General features: G+C 42.0%; 2 protein-coding genes across 3 annotated transcripts in view; one reads left to right on the top strand and one right to left on the bottom strand.

Annotated features, from left to right (window-relative positions):
* mier2 (mesoderm induction early response 1, family member 2) overlaps nt 1-12641 on the bottom strand; it is a 36416-nt gene extending 23775 nt beyond the window's left edge. For both annotated transcript variants that reach the window (XM_025052874.1, XM_025052879.1), the window contains exons 1-3: nt 12363-12641; nt 2536-2630; nt 1828-1897 (exon numbers count right to left, since the gene is read on the bottom strand). The gene's annotated coding sequence lies outside the window, so the exon portion shown is untranslated. The remainder of the gene's footprint in view (nt 1-1827; nt 1898-2535; nt 2631-12362) is intronic.
* Nucleotides 3207-7494, top strand: s1pr3a (sphingosine-1-phosphate receptor 3a). Its single transcript, XM_008336740.3, has 2 exons — nt 3207-3821; nt 4618-7494. Exon 2 carries the CDS (start codon nt 4747-4749, stop codon nt 5944-5946), a length of 1200 nt encoding a protein of 399 aa, XP_008334962.1. The 5' UTR covers nt 3207-3821; nt 4618-4746; the 3' UTR covers nt 5947-7494.
* Nucleotides 12642-13344: the final 703 nt, after the last annotated feature.

Below are 13344 nucleotides of genomic sequence, written 5' to 3'. Positions count from 1 at the left end.
AGCTCATTGAAGTTCCTGGTCTAAGATAACAGTCAGCACTTCTCTAAAAGTTTTACTAAACAATACAGATTAAGCATCACTGCACACTTATCAGCCCTATCTGTCCTCCAGGCCTCTGATCCTTTCATTTGGGTATCTATTGATGTGGCTATTTTGAGCTGGATGCAGATAAAAAAGGTTATCTAGACGAGGCAGTAAGTTTTTGCCTTAGACAAGACAGTCACCTCAAAGACCTCAGACCTTCACTGATAACCTCATTCCTTCAGATACACTATCAGCCCGGCTCTGCACACAACTTCCTGAGACGTAAGGTGAGTTCCGTGCAAGAAAAAGAAAAGGCGATGATGAATTCACATTGGTTACTTAATCTGTTTTATACCTTTGTGTTATACACAGGATTAGCACAGCTGTTTTTAAACAACTCATAAAAGACAAGTCATGTATGACAGTGATAACAACAGACACTTTTCTCTGCTACTGATTCAAATAAAACACCTCTGTTACATTTAAGTTTCAACAATTAATACAATTAATACCAGTATATTATCTACATGTAAATAAAATAGACCATTGGTCTACACCATTGTTTCCCAAAGACTGGGTTGCGACCCTCAGGTGGGTCGCAAGAAATTATTTTTTTTGGGTAGTCTCGCATCATTAGTTTACGAATAATATCTATTGACTTGGGTCGTGAGTTTGTGACTTTTAAAATATGGGTCCCCAGAACAAATGTTTGGGAAACACTGGTCTACACATTCTATATTTGCCAAATCTTCCCCCAATTTCCCGAGTCTGGTCCTGAGAAAAGTCAAAGTATTGATGAGAACGGACTTTTTCTAGTGCTCTTGTGAAGCCATTTGGACAAACGTCAGTGTCTGTGGTAGAGGAAGAGGGGTGATGGCCCAAGAGGCCTCACTTTTCCACAGCTGGTGCTGCTGCCTCGTCGTTCTCACTACACTTAGCATTCCCAAACATCCAACTCACCACCGAGGCTTGCGTCACCACTCACTGACTCACTTTGCGTTGGAGCACAGAGCCACAGAGCCAAAGATCGTACAGAGACAAAAGAGCAAAAGCAGACTCACAACAACAACATCGGCAGTACACAGACCAAAGCTTGGCAACCACTTCATCTTTCCTCACTGTTATGGTGAACTGCAGCTACAGTTTCCTTCTTCCATCACAGCACCAAAGATTCAGGAAGTGTGTGTCCAGCCTAAAACAACACAGAGCCAAGGTCTCTGGGATGTTTTCATACTGTTATAAATGGTGTGCCAGAGATTCTGAACATCCCTGCAGCTCAGGGTAAAGTCAACATCTCTTAGGGTCATTCATTAATCTGCAAAGCCCTGGGTGACTGAAGGCTGGCAGACTGTCAGCCAGGCCTCTCACTGTGGGTTTCATGCTAAAAAACATGAACACACAGATGCCTGTATCTGTCTGTGTTTCAAGCCTCTGTTCATTTGAAGCATCTCGTGTGTGTCAGCAGTTTAGACACACTCTTCCACATCTGTGACAGTTTCAAAGGTGGAATCAAAGATAAAAAGCCACTGTGGTCACCCCTGTGTCGAGGGTTGCACTATGACAAGGTAAAGGTGTACTGACAATGTATGAGTTTAAAAAAAAACAAAACTTTTTTTAAGCAGCAAGACTGCTGCCAAACCTAGACCCTGATGTTCCAGCCGTACGGCCATGAGTTCATGATCATCTTGATTTTCATCCAGACGAACATGACCTGAGATGAACACAGCTACAGAATGGAGATCTGCAGAAAGTCAGCTAATTAAACATGGGCACTCGTACAGAGCAGATATGATACTGTCCTACCTGAACCACAGAACCAACGTCCAACGTCCAACGTCCACTTCTGTTGTGTTTACATCCTCTGGACATTAGTCTAAGGACACAATTATAGATTATAGATCATACCATTAGGGCATACTTTATACTCGTTATGTACAAACACAGTATTACTATATGTACAGTAGTATATGTAAGTATGAGGTTGTGTTGAGTACATATACTGTACTCCACCCTGCATATTTTTTTTTCTTACTACTTTATTTTCAGGGGTTTTCACAGCAGTTACATTCTGCTCATTTCTTTGTCCACCACTGTCTGGGTTGCTCCAAAGTGACTAAGCCAACCAGACTATCGCTCTCCTAATAGAGTTCTCTGAAGCCCACCACACCAAACTCTCTGTTTTTTTACTTTCATTTTTGCCTACTCTCCTTCTGGAAGTTTCACAGTTATTTCCATTCTTCCAAAAGTCCATTGTCTCTTGATTTCTACTTTGATTTGTAAAAAACAACTATCCTTACCGCCTAATCAAAGCCCACCACCCCAAACTTCCCTTAGTTTTATGTATATTTTCTTGCCTCAGAGGATGAAGTTCACTGTCTCGTTAGTTTGATTCCCAGTAGTTCCATGAACTCCCTGAACTTGTGTGTGGGTTTTCTCCAGCCACATTTCCTTCTCCCAAAGTCCAAACAAATACATTTTGGGGATAAGATCAACAATGTGCTTTGTACTGACCGTAGGTTTAAACATGAGAAAGACCCACTGCCTGTCTACGGTATACACTGTATAAGGTCCTGGGATGTCCGACTCTTCTCGCTGGTCCCTGCGACCTGGAAAAGATTAAATGGTTGAAAATTAATGAATGAATAAATGTCTGATCCAGTACAATAATACAAACAGGGTTTATTAAAAGCCAATGGCTAAAAATGTAAACAACAGTACTGGAATGACCAGGAGATGGCAGTGGTGCATAGCAGGACACAAAGAAAAGAAGAAGATGAGGAATTGAGTAGTGTGAATGAGTAAAATGTAATTTTCATTGGAAAGTTGAAGATGTAAATGCTTCAGTTGTATAATGTGAAATCCAAGCATAATGACAACAAAGCTAATAATATGGTTTGTAAATGTGAAATCCAAGCATAACGACAACAAAGCTAATAATATGGTTTGTAGTTCCTGTAATAGGCCGCGTAGAGAAACAGAGACAGACAACAATGAGTTCTCTGTGTGGAGTTCTGAGAAAATAAACCTATAAATAGACAAAACAATTTTCTTTTTAATGAGAGTGAAAAACATTTATTATTTCCCACCATTTTAGACACAAAATAGATACAACTTTGCCACTTTGGTTGAAGTGTAAATCATATATGGACATGGCTACCTCCATTGCAGGCTGTAGTAGCAGGCTAAAGTGCCATAAAACACTAAATGTGCAGGCTAGTGACAAAGTCCATTTGTTCATGGAAAAGGTATCGGGAGCTAGAACCCAACGTGTGTTAGCTACTGGCCAACACAGCACACATTAGTCAAACCATGGTCACCCCCATCAAACAGAAAATACAGTTATACATTTGTGGTTTGGTTCATTTGAGTATGTCAGTTAATGCAAAGTTTCCTCACACACTACAATGCCAGGGCCGTCAAGCGTAACAAAGATACACCTTTTCTACAGGAGTGTTGAGTACAAAAAAATGAAGCGTTGACTGAAAGCAAATCGAAGCGGCCACTACTGAAATATCGTATCGTCATCACACGTGGCTGTGTTCGGTATATCCTTGATGAAAAGGTCAGGAAAGGTCCCGCCCCATCATCCTCCTCATCAGCACCGTCATCATGAGGGGGGAGGAGTGAACACTGGGTAAAGAGAGCCACGGAGCAAAGAGGAGAGGAGAGGAGGTCTGAGGACAAGAACACATCACTGATCTCAAAGAAAATCTCCAATATTTTTTATCGATCTGTGGAAACTTTTTTTGTATTCCAGCAGCGTGACATCGCCGAGATGGAATCCAAAACGTCCAAGGGTAAATAACTTAAGGTGTTGTTACGTGTACTGATTAGAGTCGAACTTCAGTTTTACATTTGTTTTACTTTGGTCGGATTGTTAATTTACTTTAAAACATTATTTTAATGTGTCTGTCGCGTCTCACCAACTCAGAACCCCTGAAATTAATTAGTTTCAAACGAGTTCTGCGTCTATTTAATCGGCAGCAATTATATAATTATTAACTTATTTGGTACTTTTTCGGTAATTCTCAGACATTTGTCTGGAAATGATACTTTTTACTGATACAAATACAATATATAAAACCTTATTATGTGTGATGTGGAGAAAAGGGAGTTCGTCTCAAATTTGCTGGTCAATAACTTCATCATAACTATTTCTTTTGTTTTATTGTAGTTAAATAAATTTAAATAGGCTTTTGTTCACCCACAATAATAAGATTGATAAAAGTACCGACTACAGTATTTATAACTATTAGCAGGACAATAAGTAACTTTAAGGAGTTTTATAATATGTTTATGTATATGACTCCTAATTCCACTGTGCTGTGGGTTCGTTGTTCTACTGACAGTCAACTTGATAGTTCGGTAAAGACAAAAAGGCAATAAAAAAAAAGGCAATGTTTGTGTTTAGGAGACACGACTCGATTTTCTTTTAACGATTATTCTTTACAGCTGAAATGGCCATATTAAAACAATCGTAAGACACCTTAACTCAAAAAAAACCCCTCAAAAACTCTAAAAGTTTTTTTTTTGTTTTTTTGTTTGTTTTTTGTGGTTGAATGTTTTTCTAATATATTTTCGTGTTTTTCTTAGGTCCCAGAAGAGTCTGTGAAGAGGTTCCACCAATACTGCGTGGCTGAGCAGCCTGACCTCCCTTCACTGTGTCCAGTGCTGTAGCTCCCTCTGCTGTGTGACCAGGGAAGGTCAGGAAGGGCCGGAAGTATGGCAAACATACTGGAGGAAGGAATGAATATAGTCATCGTCAAACACTACAACCACTCAGGGAAGTGGGATCGACCTCGCAGCAGCGGGACGTGTAAGATGGCGGTGCTGCTGTTCATCTGTGTGCTGATTGTACTGGAGAACGTCACAGTTTTACTCGCTCTCTGGAGAAACAAGCGCTTCCACAGTCGAATGTATATCCTCATAGGGAACCTAGCGCTCTCGGACCTCCTTGCCGGTGTGGCCTACGTCGTCAATATTTTTACCTCAGGACGTAACACCTACTTTCTGACGCCCATACAGTGGCTGGCCAGAGAGGGGAGTATGTTCGTGGCCCTCAGCGCCTCCACGTTCAGCCTCTTGGCCATTGGAATTGAGCGACACATGACTATGGTGCGTCTGCGCCCATGTGAGGCGGCAGGTCGAGGGAGACTGTTGGGTTTGCTGGCGGCCTGCTGGCTTGTGTCAGTGCTGCTCAGTGCCTTGCCCAGCCTGGGGTGGAACTGCCTGAATAATATGACCTCCTGCTCCACAGTGCTACCGCTCTACGCTAAGAGTTACGTGGCTTTCTGCATCAGTGTCTTCAGCGCCCTGTTGGTGGCCATCATAATCCTTTACATCAGGATCTATCGCCTGGTGACCTCCAGTGGTCGCAGGGTCAGCAGTCGACCTTCGGAGCGCTCACTGGCTCTGCTGAGGACAGTGGTCATCGTTCTTGGAGTGTTTGTCGTATGTTGGGCTCCACTGTTCCTCCTGCTGTTGCTGGATGTGGGCTGCAGTCCAGACAATTGCCCTGTGCTCTACCAGGTGGACTGGTTCATCGCCTTAGCTGTTCTCAACTCTGCTCTCAACCCTCTCATATACACCCTGTCCAGCAGGGAGATGAGGGCTGCCTTCTTCCGGCTGCTTTGCTGCTGCCAGAACAGCTTAGATTCCACCGGCGCCCCTGTAGTGGGCACCCTCAACCTGGGCACCGTCATACCCACGGCAGAGAACAGCAAGTCCAGTTTGGGTGGAGTCGCTGGCAGTGGGGCCTGCAAGTCCACGCTACAGAGAGGAAAGATTCCCACACCTCTGAGCTCTGAACACAAGCACGGGGGTCCTTCTGCCACGGCTGTAGCCCACCACTCTGGGCCTACAGACCTGCTCTCTGCAGTGTTGGTCAAAGCTGTGGCGCTGCCGCAGCTCAGCAAGTTCTGAGCAGAAGCACTTAACGGCCTTTCAGTGGTAGAGAACCAGAACTGACACAGCCCTGACATCAGACACTTTTTTCTTTATGCACTACAACCGCTGTAGCATTTATGTGAATATCAAGATCTTTGATCCAGTCATATTCCAAATCAATGAAACCACTATTAGTTCCACATGTTGAAACCACAGTCACTGATGGAACTGTTCTAGACAGACTGAAAGTATCAGTTGTTTTGATTGGCTATTTCTAACAACATTAATTTAATATAAAATATACCATCAACAAATATTTTTACAAATACACACAACGATCTCTCTAATTTACACTAGTGAAGACCTTTTCTGTTACAAGGATATTAAAGTTTTTGGATAGTTTTTGTGAAATACAATGTTGGACATAAAGATAAAACACTGGATTTTTCTAAATCCAACAGGGTGTTTGTCCATATGTTCATTGACCATTACTTGAAAAATCAAGTGTTGGACGAGACCGTTAGCTTCACACACAGTCGTCTGTGTGCCACAGACGAAGCTGCGGCACGGCTACGTTTATGTACTGTGTACAGGAAGTGATTCGTTTTATGTCCATGCTGACAAAAGGAGGAAGCACAACAGCCGCATAACTGTAGCACAAGAAGACAATTTGGCTGAGAAAATAAAGACGGGAAATGCTTGTGTTTCAATTGGAGTTTCCTTCCAAAATAAAAGCACAAGTACATAACTGAAAATATATGAAACTCTTCCGTCAGGGAAACAGATGGATGTAAACAGGTCCCGCATGTTAACAGCTGTCAGTATAAGTTATTTAATACTGATCGTTCTGACTGTGTGGTTACTTAATATTTTACCGCATGGATTGAAAACAAATGATTTTTTTCTTCCTGGTATGTTATGGACAAACTCTTTTCTTCAAGCCTCTTAATACTATAAACAGTTGTAAACTATAAAGTATTTATGCATAAACTCCCCAATGGTACTTACATTATAAAAAATATTTTGTATTAGTTATGCACTGAACAAGCAACTATGGCAAAAATGATGGCTTTAGCGCTCTTTTTTGGACGAAATTGCGACCTCGCGAGGCCGGGATGGTCATTACACACCCTCAGACAAGAATGTCAGATGAATGGCATCGTTAGACTTTTACCACTAGTGGGCGAGAGTGTCAAGCTTCTCCTGAACGTGGTGCCGCAGGGAAAGCGAAAATTATACACGAGTGTAATTTTTAAATTGTATTCTTTTTCTTTACAAATGTGAAGTTTGGTCATGTAACATGTAACTCGGTTTGTCCACAGTCGGGTTCTTAGCTCCTCTGTGACAGAGTCAATCTTATATTTTCCTCAGCACATTTAGAAACCACTCGTGTCGACAAACCACTAGTGAATAATAGAAGTGAATGATTTCATGTTGTTAGACGGGAAATGACATTTGTGCCTGGGTTGATTAAGTGCCTTGTACAAAGAACAACAAAAATAACAAAAATAGAAATCCCATTCCATTTTTTTTTTTACGAGACTATGCAATCGATTATCTTTTATTAAATGTCTATGAACTTCTGTCTCTGTGTTGATCCACTTGATTGAAAATGTCTCGAAGGTCAGACAAATGGAATTTGGTCTTTTTTTGTCTCCTCAGAAATGTCCTCCTAGGTTTCATTAGAATCTAAGAACCCAAAAGTGAAAAAAAAAAACAAAAAACCAATAAAAAAAAAAACAACCAAACCACGGTCCTCTGACTTAACCTGCTGCAGCCGTGTAATACCCTAATGGAAAAGCGATTGTGACTCTTTTATCCCAATTCAAATGCAGATCTGGGCCAGACAGTGATGAATAATGCAGTGTATCTGCATGGCGGAGAATTGGATGAGGTCAGGTACTTGAAAGAGCTGCTTCCTATTGTAATACATGACACATCTTTGTCAAATTCTCTCCGACATCCTGCCCAAATTTTATGTAAAATTAATGAACCATTTTTTCACTTTATTTTTATCCTGATGAAATTTTACAGTAAAATCACGTCAGACCAGTCACACAACTTGATGCATAGAGAGACTTTTTAAAAAAAACGATAACTTATGAAGTTAGAGTTTTGAGTTGACGTGTTCAAGGTGACTTTTAAACTGAACTGATAGATGGAGCTGCTCACAGCACAGAGTTCTGCTTTTATCATGGCACAGACCAGACCCAAACTGACAGAGTGACATCTCACCTCAGCTCTAAGATGAGTCTCTACTGCCTACCTCCATTTTTCATTAAAGAAGACAGCATACTCAATATACCAGCTCAGCAGATCCTGTTAAAGGTTCCTGCTCCAGCCTTGGATATCTATGACCTTATAATATGCAAATCATGAGAAAATTAAAAAGACGTATCATTTATTTCGTGATTAATCCGCTTCCTGATAGTTTTTTTTCTTAATCCTCCTGATTGAATGGTTTTCACACATTTTCTCACATTAATTAAAGGTCACAACAGATTTTAAACTATGAGTTTTTCTGTTTTTTAAAAATTGTAAAGTATAATGTCAGTTTTGATCTGTCATCCCAAAGACTTCATGATGACAGAATGGTGACAAATAGATGAGACATTAGATCTTAAAAAAGTCAAAAATGTCACAGAAGTAAAAAATAAAACATGCATTTATATCACTTCCACTGAATAAAAAATAAATCAGTTAAAAAACATTTGATTTCTGTCGTTGATTTAACACATAAACTTAATTAAACCTGAAAATAGCCATTAAAACGTTTACCGAGCTTTTGCAATAGATAATGAAAAAACAAACAAACAGAGCAAATGCTCTTGACCTCTGACCTTCAGATTAACATGGTACCGAAATATTTTTCTATATTAGGTAGAAGACATGATATAGAAGTAAAGATTATAAAGGAAAAGAAACATGTCCAAGCTGTGTATAAAGATTTTCAAATAAATGCTGATTGAGTTGTGGTTGACTGAGGTCAGTCTGAATGTAAGGTCAACAGAGGTGCAGTAGAAAAACTCTGAGGTTTCAGATCAAGAAACAAACCTCTGCTGAGAGACAAGTCAAAGTCAGACTGAGTTTTGCCAAGAAAAACTTGGAGAAGAAACCCTGTGAAGAGTATAATTTGGTCAGGTGAGACAAACCAAAGGTCCTTAACCACAGTCCTGTTGGCCATCTTTGGAGAAGAAAGGGAAAAGACATAAAAGAGAGGACAATGTCCCCACACTAAAATGTCTCCAAACCCAGGAGGGCGTGTAATGCTGTGGGCGATTCAGTGTATCCACTGACAGTAGATGGAATGTTGAAGAACGATTTTAAAATAAGTCAGCAGTAAGACAGGTCTCAGTTTGGTCTTTGGATGTGTCCACAGCTGAACTGGAGACCACACTATGGACAAGAGTCCATGACCAAAAAATAACAACAAATAAATTAAGTCCCTTATCGGGAAATTCACAGTGTGAGTGTTTGCAACTCACACAGGCTGCCACAAGGGAAGCGCTAGCAACATACTGTAGTTGGACTAAGTGGATGTGTAAGGCAGGCGTGATAACCACTTCACTATGGAACCACTCAGACCTGCTGCAACAGGCGACCCTGAGTATGTGGTTCGTTTGGGGCTCAAACCCAGCACCTTCTGTGTGTAAGGCAGATGTGTAAGCAAGTGTGATACACTACGGAATCAAGTTACCAATATGTGTGGTTGGAGTTATCACAGAAGGCAACTCTATCTTTCTTTTTGTATGCAAAATAATACAATGTAACTACAAGTGTAAAATAAATCTAGAATGATGGTCAGAATCCCAGCAAACATAGTAAAACAGTAATAAACTTCAGTTTGCACATTATTTATGGATTAATTTAGCCAAAAACTGACTCAAAAAATATTTAAAAATTCCAAAAATAGTTGTCATTCACCTCTGCCCGTCCTCTGGGAAACACAAGCTATTCTCAAACTCTCTGAAATGAGCAGCATTTCACAGCCACATGTGCTAAGTGGGTCAAACAGCACCATAAATCATGTTAACTAAATAGCCATCACCAGTCCTCTCTGTGGACTTAGACACGGTGGATTTGTGTCATTCTTTGTGAACAATGTCCATTTGCATATGTCTAACGTGAACATGACAAAGGACAGGAGGAATCACACCACCCCCTGTCATCCTGATCCTGGATTTGCCGAGGAGGTGTGCCCCCACTGGTGCGAGTGTGCCGCTGCATGTGTGCTGGTTGCACGCAGGCGTGTACATGGCGTGTGTGTGTGTGTCGGAGAGGAAGAACAAAGACTCCATCTGGTGTGAGCCACTGAATTTGCCAGTGTGAAGCTCTTCTGTCGCTCTCTAGGCCTGGTTGGAAGCAGCTCTGAGGTGGAGCGGGGCCAGGCACGGAGCAGGCGGGGGCTCTATTTGAAGCGGCTGCTCACGCAGGAACCCCCCCCTCCGCCCCCCCGACTGCAACCAGTCTGTTCTCTAAAACGCAGTCGGACCACTCTCTCTACAGGTAGACACATTCATCTGGTGTGAAAAGAATCTCCTCTGCCGACGAAGCCCAGCCCTCCACCGCCCCCACACTCAATGCAATGTAATTACATGTGAAGAAAAAGAGGTGGAACACCATGACAGATTTTAGTGATAGGCTCCTGGGGATCACTAGGCCTTATCTGGGGAAGAAGGTTGGGGGGAGCCGACGCGGGGGTCACCTTGTTGGGGGATATCTGTAGAAGCTGGCTGAGGTTTGTGTTGGTTGGTGGACGTACACTATTAATTCTTCAGTCTGATCTGCTCAGACTGAAGACAGAATGCTGTGGTGAGATAGGGAATATACTGACTTAAATCCCACGGTAATATCTTCACCATTTCATTTCATTACAGTTGTTCTGATTATGCAGCTTCCATTTATAGACACAGATGCGTCTCATTAGCCTTAAAGCATTTCATTACCTTAATCCAAGGCAGTGAAATCAGGACATTTTTTATAATTAAAAAAAAGAAGACAATTTTAATCAAACCAGATACTGTAATCAGCCAGTCATTTCTAATCAGCCACTTGGAATATACTTAAAGTGCACCAACATTGCCGTCTGCAGGTATTTTCTTTTTGTTGTTGTTGTTTTGGCTGCAGTACCAGTTGGTCAAGTGTGGTGTCAGTAAAGAGGTTTTTCCTAAAATTCCCAGTAACATTTTGTGAGAAACATTTCTCGTCTATCTGTCAGGGTCAGTGTGTATCCTGCACATTGTTTAGGTCAAAGCCCTGCCTTTGAAGTTAGTGTCAGTGTGTATCCTGCACGTTGTTTAGGTCAAAGCCCTGCCTTTGAAGGCTGTGAAAGTTTTTCCTTTCTGGCTTTCAGTGGAGACTAAACAAAAGTGTCTCTGGTTGTAATTAGGGACTTGGTTTCTTTTTCGTTTCCAGAGCGCTACTCAAGTTTTCTTGATCAAAAACACTTTTGACCTTAGTGACCTTTCTACATCCATCCAAGTCCATCAATCATCCACAGGGGGCAGACGTGGGTCAACTTTCCATCACCATCCCTCCTTCATCATGCAGAAAATATCATCCAACACATATCTTTCCTTCTGCCCCCCCGAAGCCTCCAAACAACAGCTGCTCCATCTCCAAACCTTCTCCAGTTGCACTTGCCCCGGCACAGCCTGACGGCATGCACACACCTGCTCTTACTGACCACAAATTTATCTTCTCCGCGCCTGCCTGCTATAACAGGGATTAGCATGTCTGGGATGGAGGATAAGAGAGTGGGATGACAGCCGTCTCTTAGTCTGACATGCGTGTCCTGGCTCTCTCTTCTGTCGTGAGTGTGTGTGCACTGCACAGCTCGCTCACTCTCTACGACTTTGGAAACAAGTACCGAGGAGGTTGACAGGAATTTGTGCTTGAAATATGAACAGGAAGGTGGAAACATATATGGAATACGTGAATGTTATATCCGAGGGAGCGCACGGGAAATCAACCTCATCTCTCCGGAAACATGGAACTGGTGCAGAGGATATGTTTTGCTGTGATATCACAGTGATATCAGCCATGATTTTGATTGTTGCAGAACATAACATGACACAAAAGGGATTTGTTCATTAATCGTCTTTAGTCTTTAGGAGAACTTATGAAGACGACGTTGGAGACAGAGTTCATCCTTAAGTACCACCATCTCAGGTCCATTAAACACTATCTGTTAAGGAAAAAGGGATGCTGGGAAATTGTCTGAGCTTCACTGGCCTTTACAGTTTGTACCTTAGTGTCATCCAATCTGTGCTACAACCAACGTCTAAAACCACTTCAGAGATTTTCCTAAGGAAAGTTTGGAAAAAATGTAAAATAAAAAACATGTTAACCCCCCGTTAACCTCATAAAGTCAATGACATGTCCATTTGAAAAACTTCACCCTGTGACCTGTTCCATGTCCTGTGGTTATTTCATGTGGTTTTTCGTCTCACCTTGAGTTTGTCTTCTTGGCGCTCCACTGCCTGTCTCCTGTGTCCACTCACACTCACACTCACACACACCCCATGATTGTCCACCTGTTCCTCCGCTTCCCTCTGTAATGACGACCTAATCTGCTCCACCTGTGTCTCATTAGCTCCTCCTCTGTCTGAACGCCTGTACCTGTCCTCTCTGTTCTTGTCTGCCTGTTTAGTCTGTGTACTTCTGAGTGTTCAGCCTGAGTACTCCTGACTACTTCTTTCTTGTCAATCTCTGCAGTTTTTTTTCTGCTTTTGATCTTGGTTTATGGTTCATTTACTCTTCTGCTTCTGATTGGACTTTGGACGTTTAGGATTGGTTTCCTGCATTCTGCTGCCTCCAGTGGACATGTTCCTAAACCCTATTAAATACATTACCAAAATATATGTATATGTTGTCTGTGAGGACAGCAGTAAACACAATTTATTTCCACTGATTAATTTAAATGTGTTTAACAGTCAAACAGATATTAATTCTTTCTTAATGAAATGACATGGAATCCCAGGAAAAGAAAAGAATTCATGGACAGAGATGGTTAATTCTAGACTAAACACTTAGTTAACAAAGGTAGTATTTCAGCAGTTGACATTGGAGTAGTCCCATATAAATATATCATGACTTTGCCACACCATGTATGTGTACTGTATATGTGTGTGTGCAAGCGTGTTTTCCGGCACGTTCTCTGGCTCCGTGCTGATCACAGGTGTTCGTCCCTCGGAGCCTGTCTGCTGGATTAAAATCAACTGTCAGCGAATCAAAATGTTCCCAAGATTTCAGGAAGAAATAAGAGCCAGACAACTGCGGCGGAGATGTGAGCGTGGTGTTTGTTCGATTTTCACTTGTTCTCATTATTATTCATATCCTTCCCTGGGGAGCCCTGTTTGAAACATGGGGTGAGAGCAGCAGGGCACCCCCCCCCCCCCCCCGCACCCCCCCCCCCCCGCCCCGACCCACCGC

Source organism: Cynoglossus semilaevis, chromosome 2 (genome assembly GCF_000523025.1).
Source record: "Cynoglossus semilaevis isolate Cse_v1.0 chromosome 2, Cse_v1.0, whole genome shotgun sequence".
Classification (NCBI taxonomy): Eukaryota; Metazoa; Chordata; class Actinopteri; order Pleuronectiformes; family Cynoglossidae; genus Cynoglossus; species Cynoglossus semilaevis.
The sequence above is the reverse complement of the archived record's forward strand: the minus strand, read 5'-3'. Positions and strand labels throughout refer to the sequence as shown.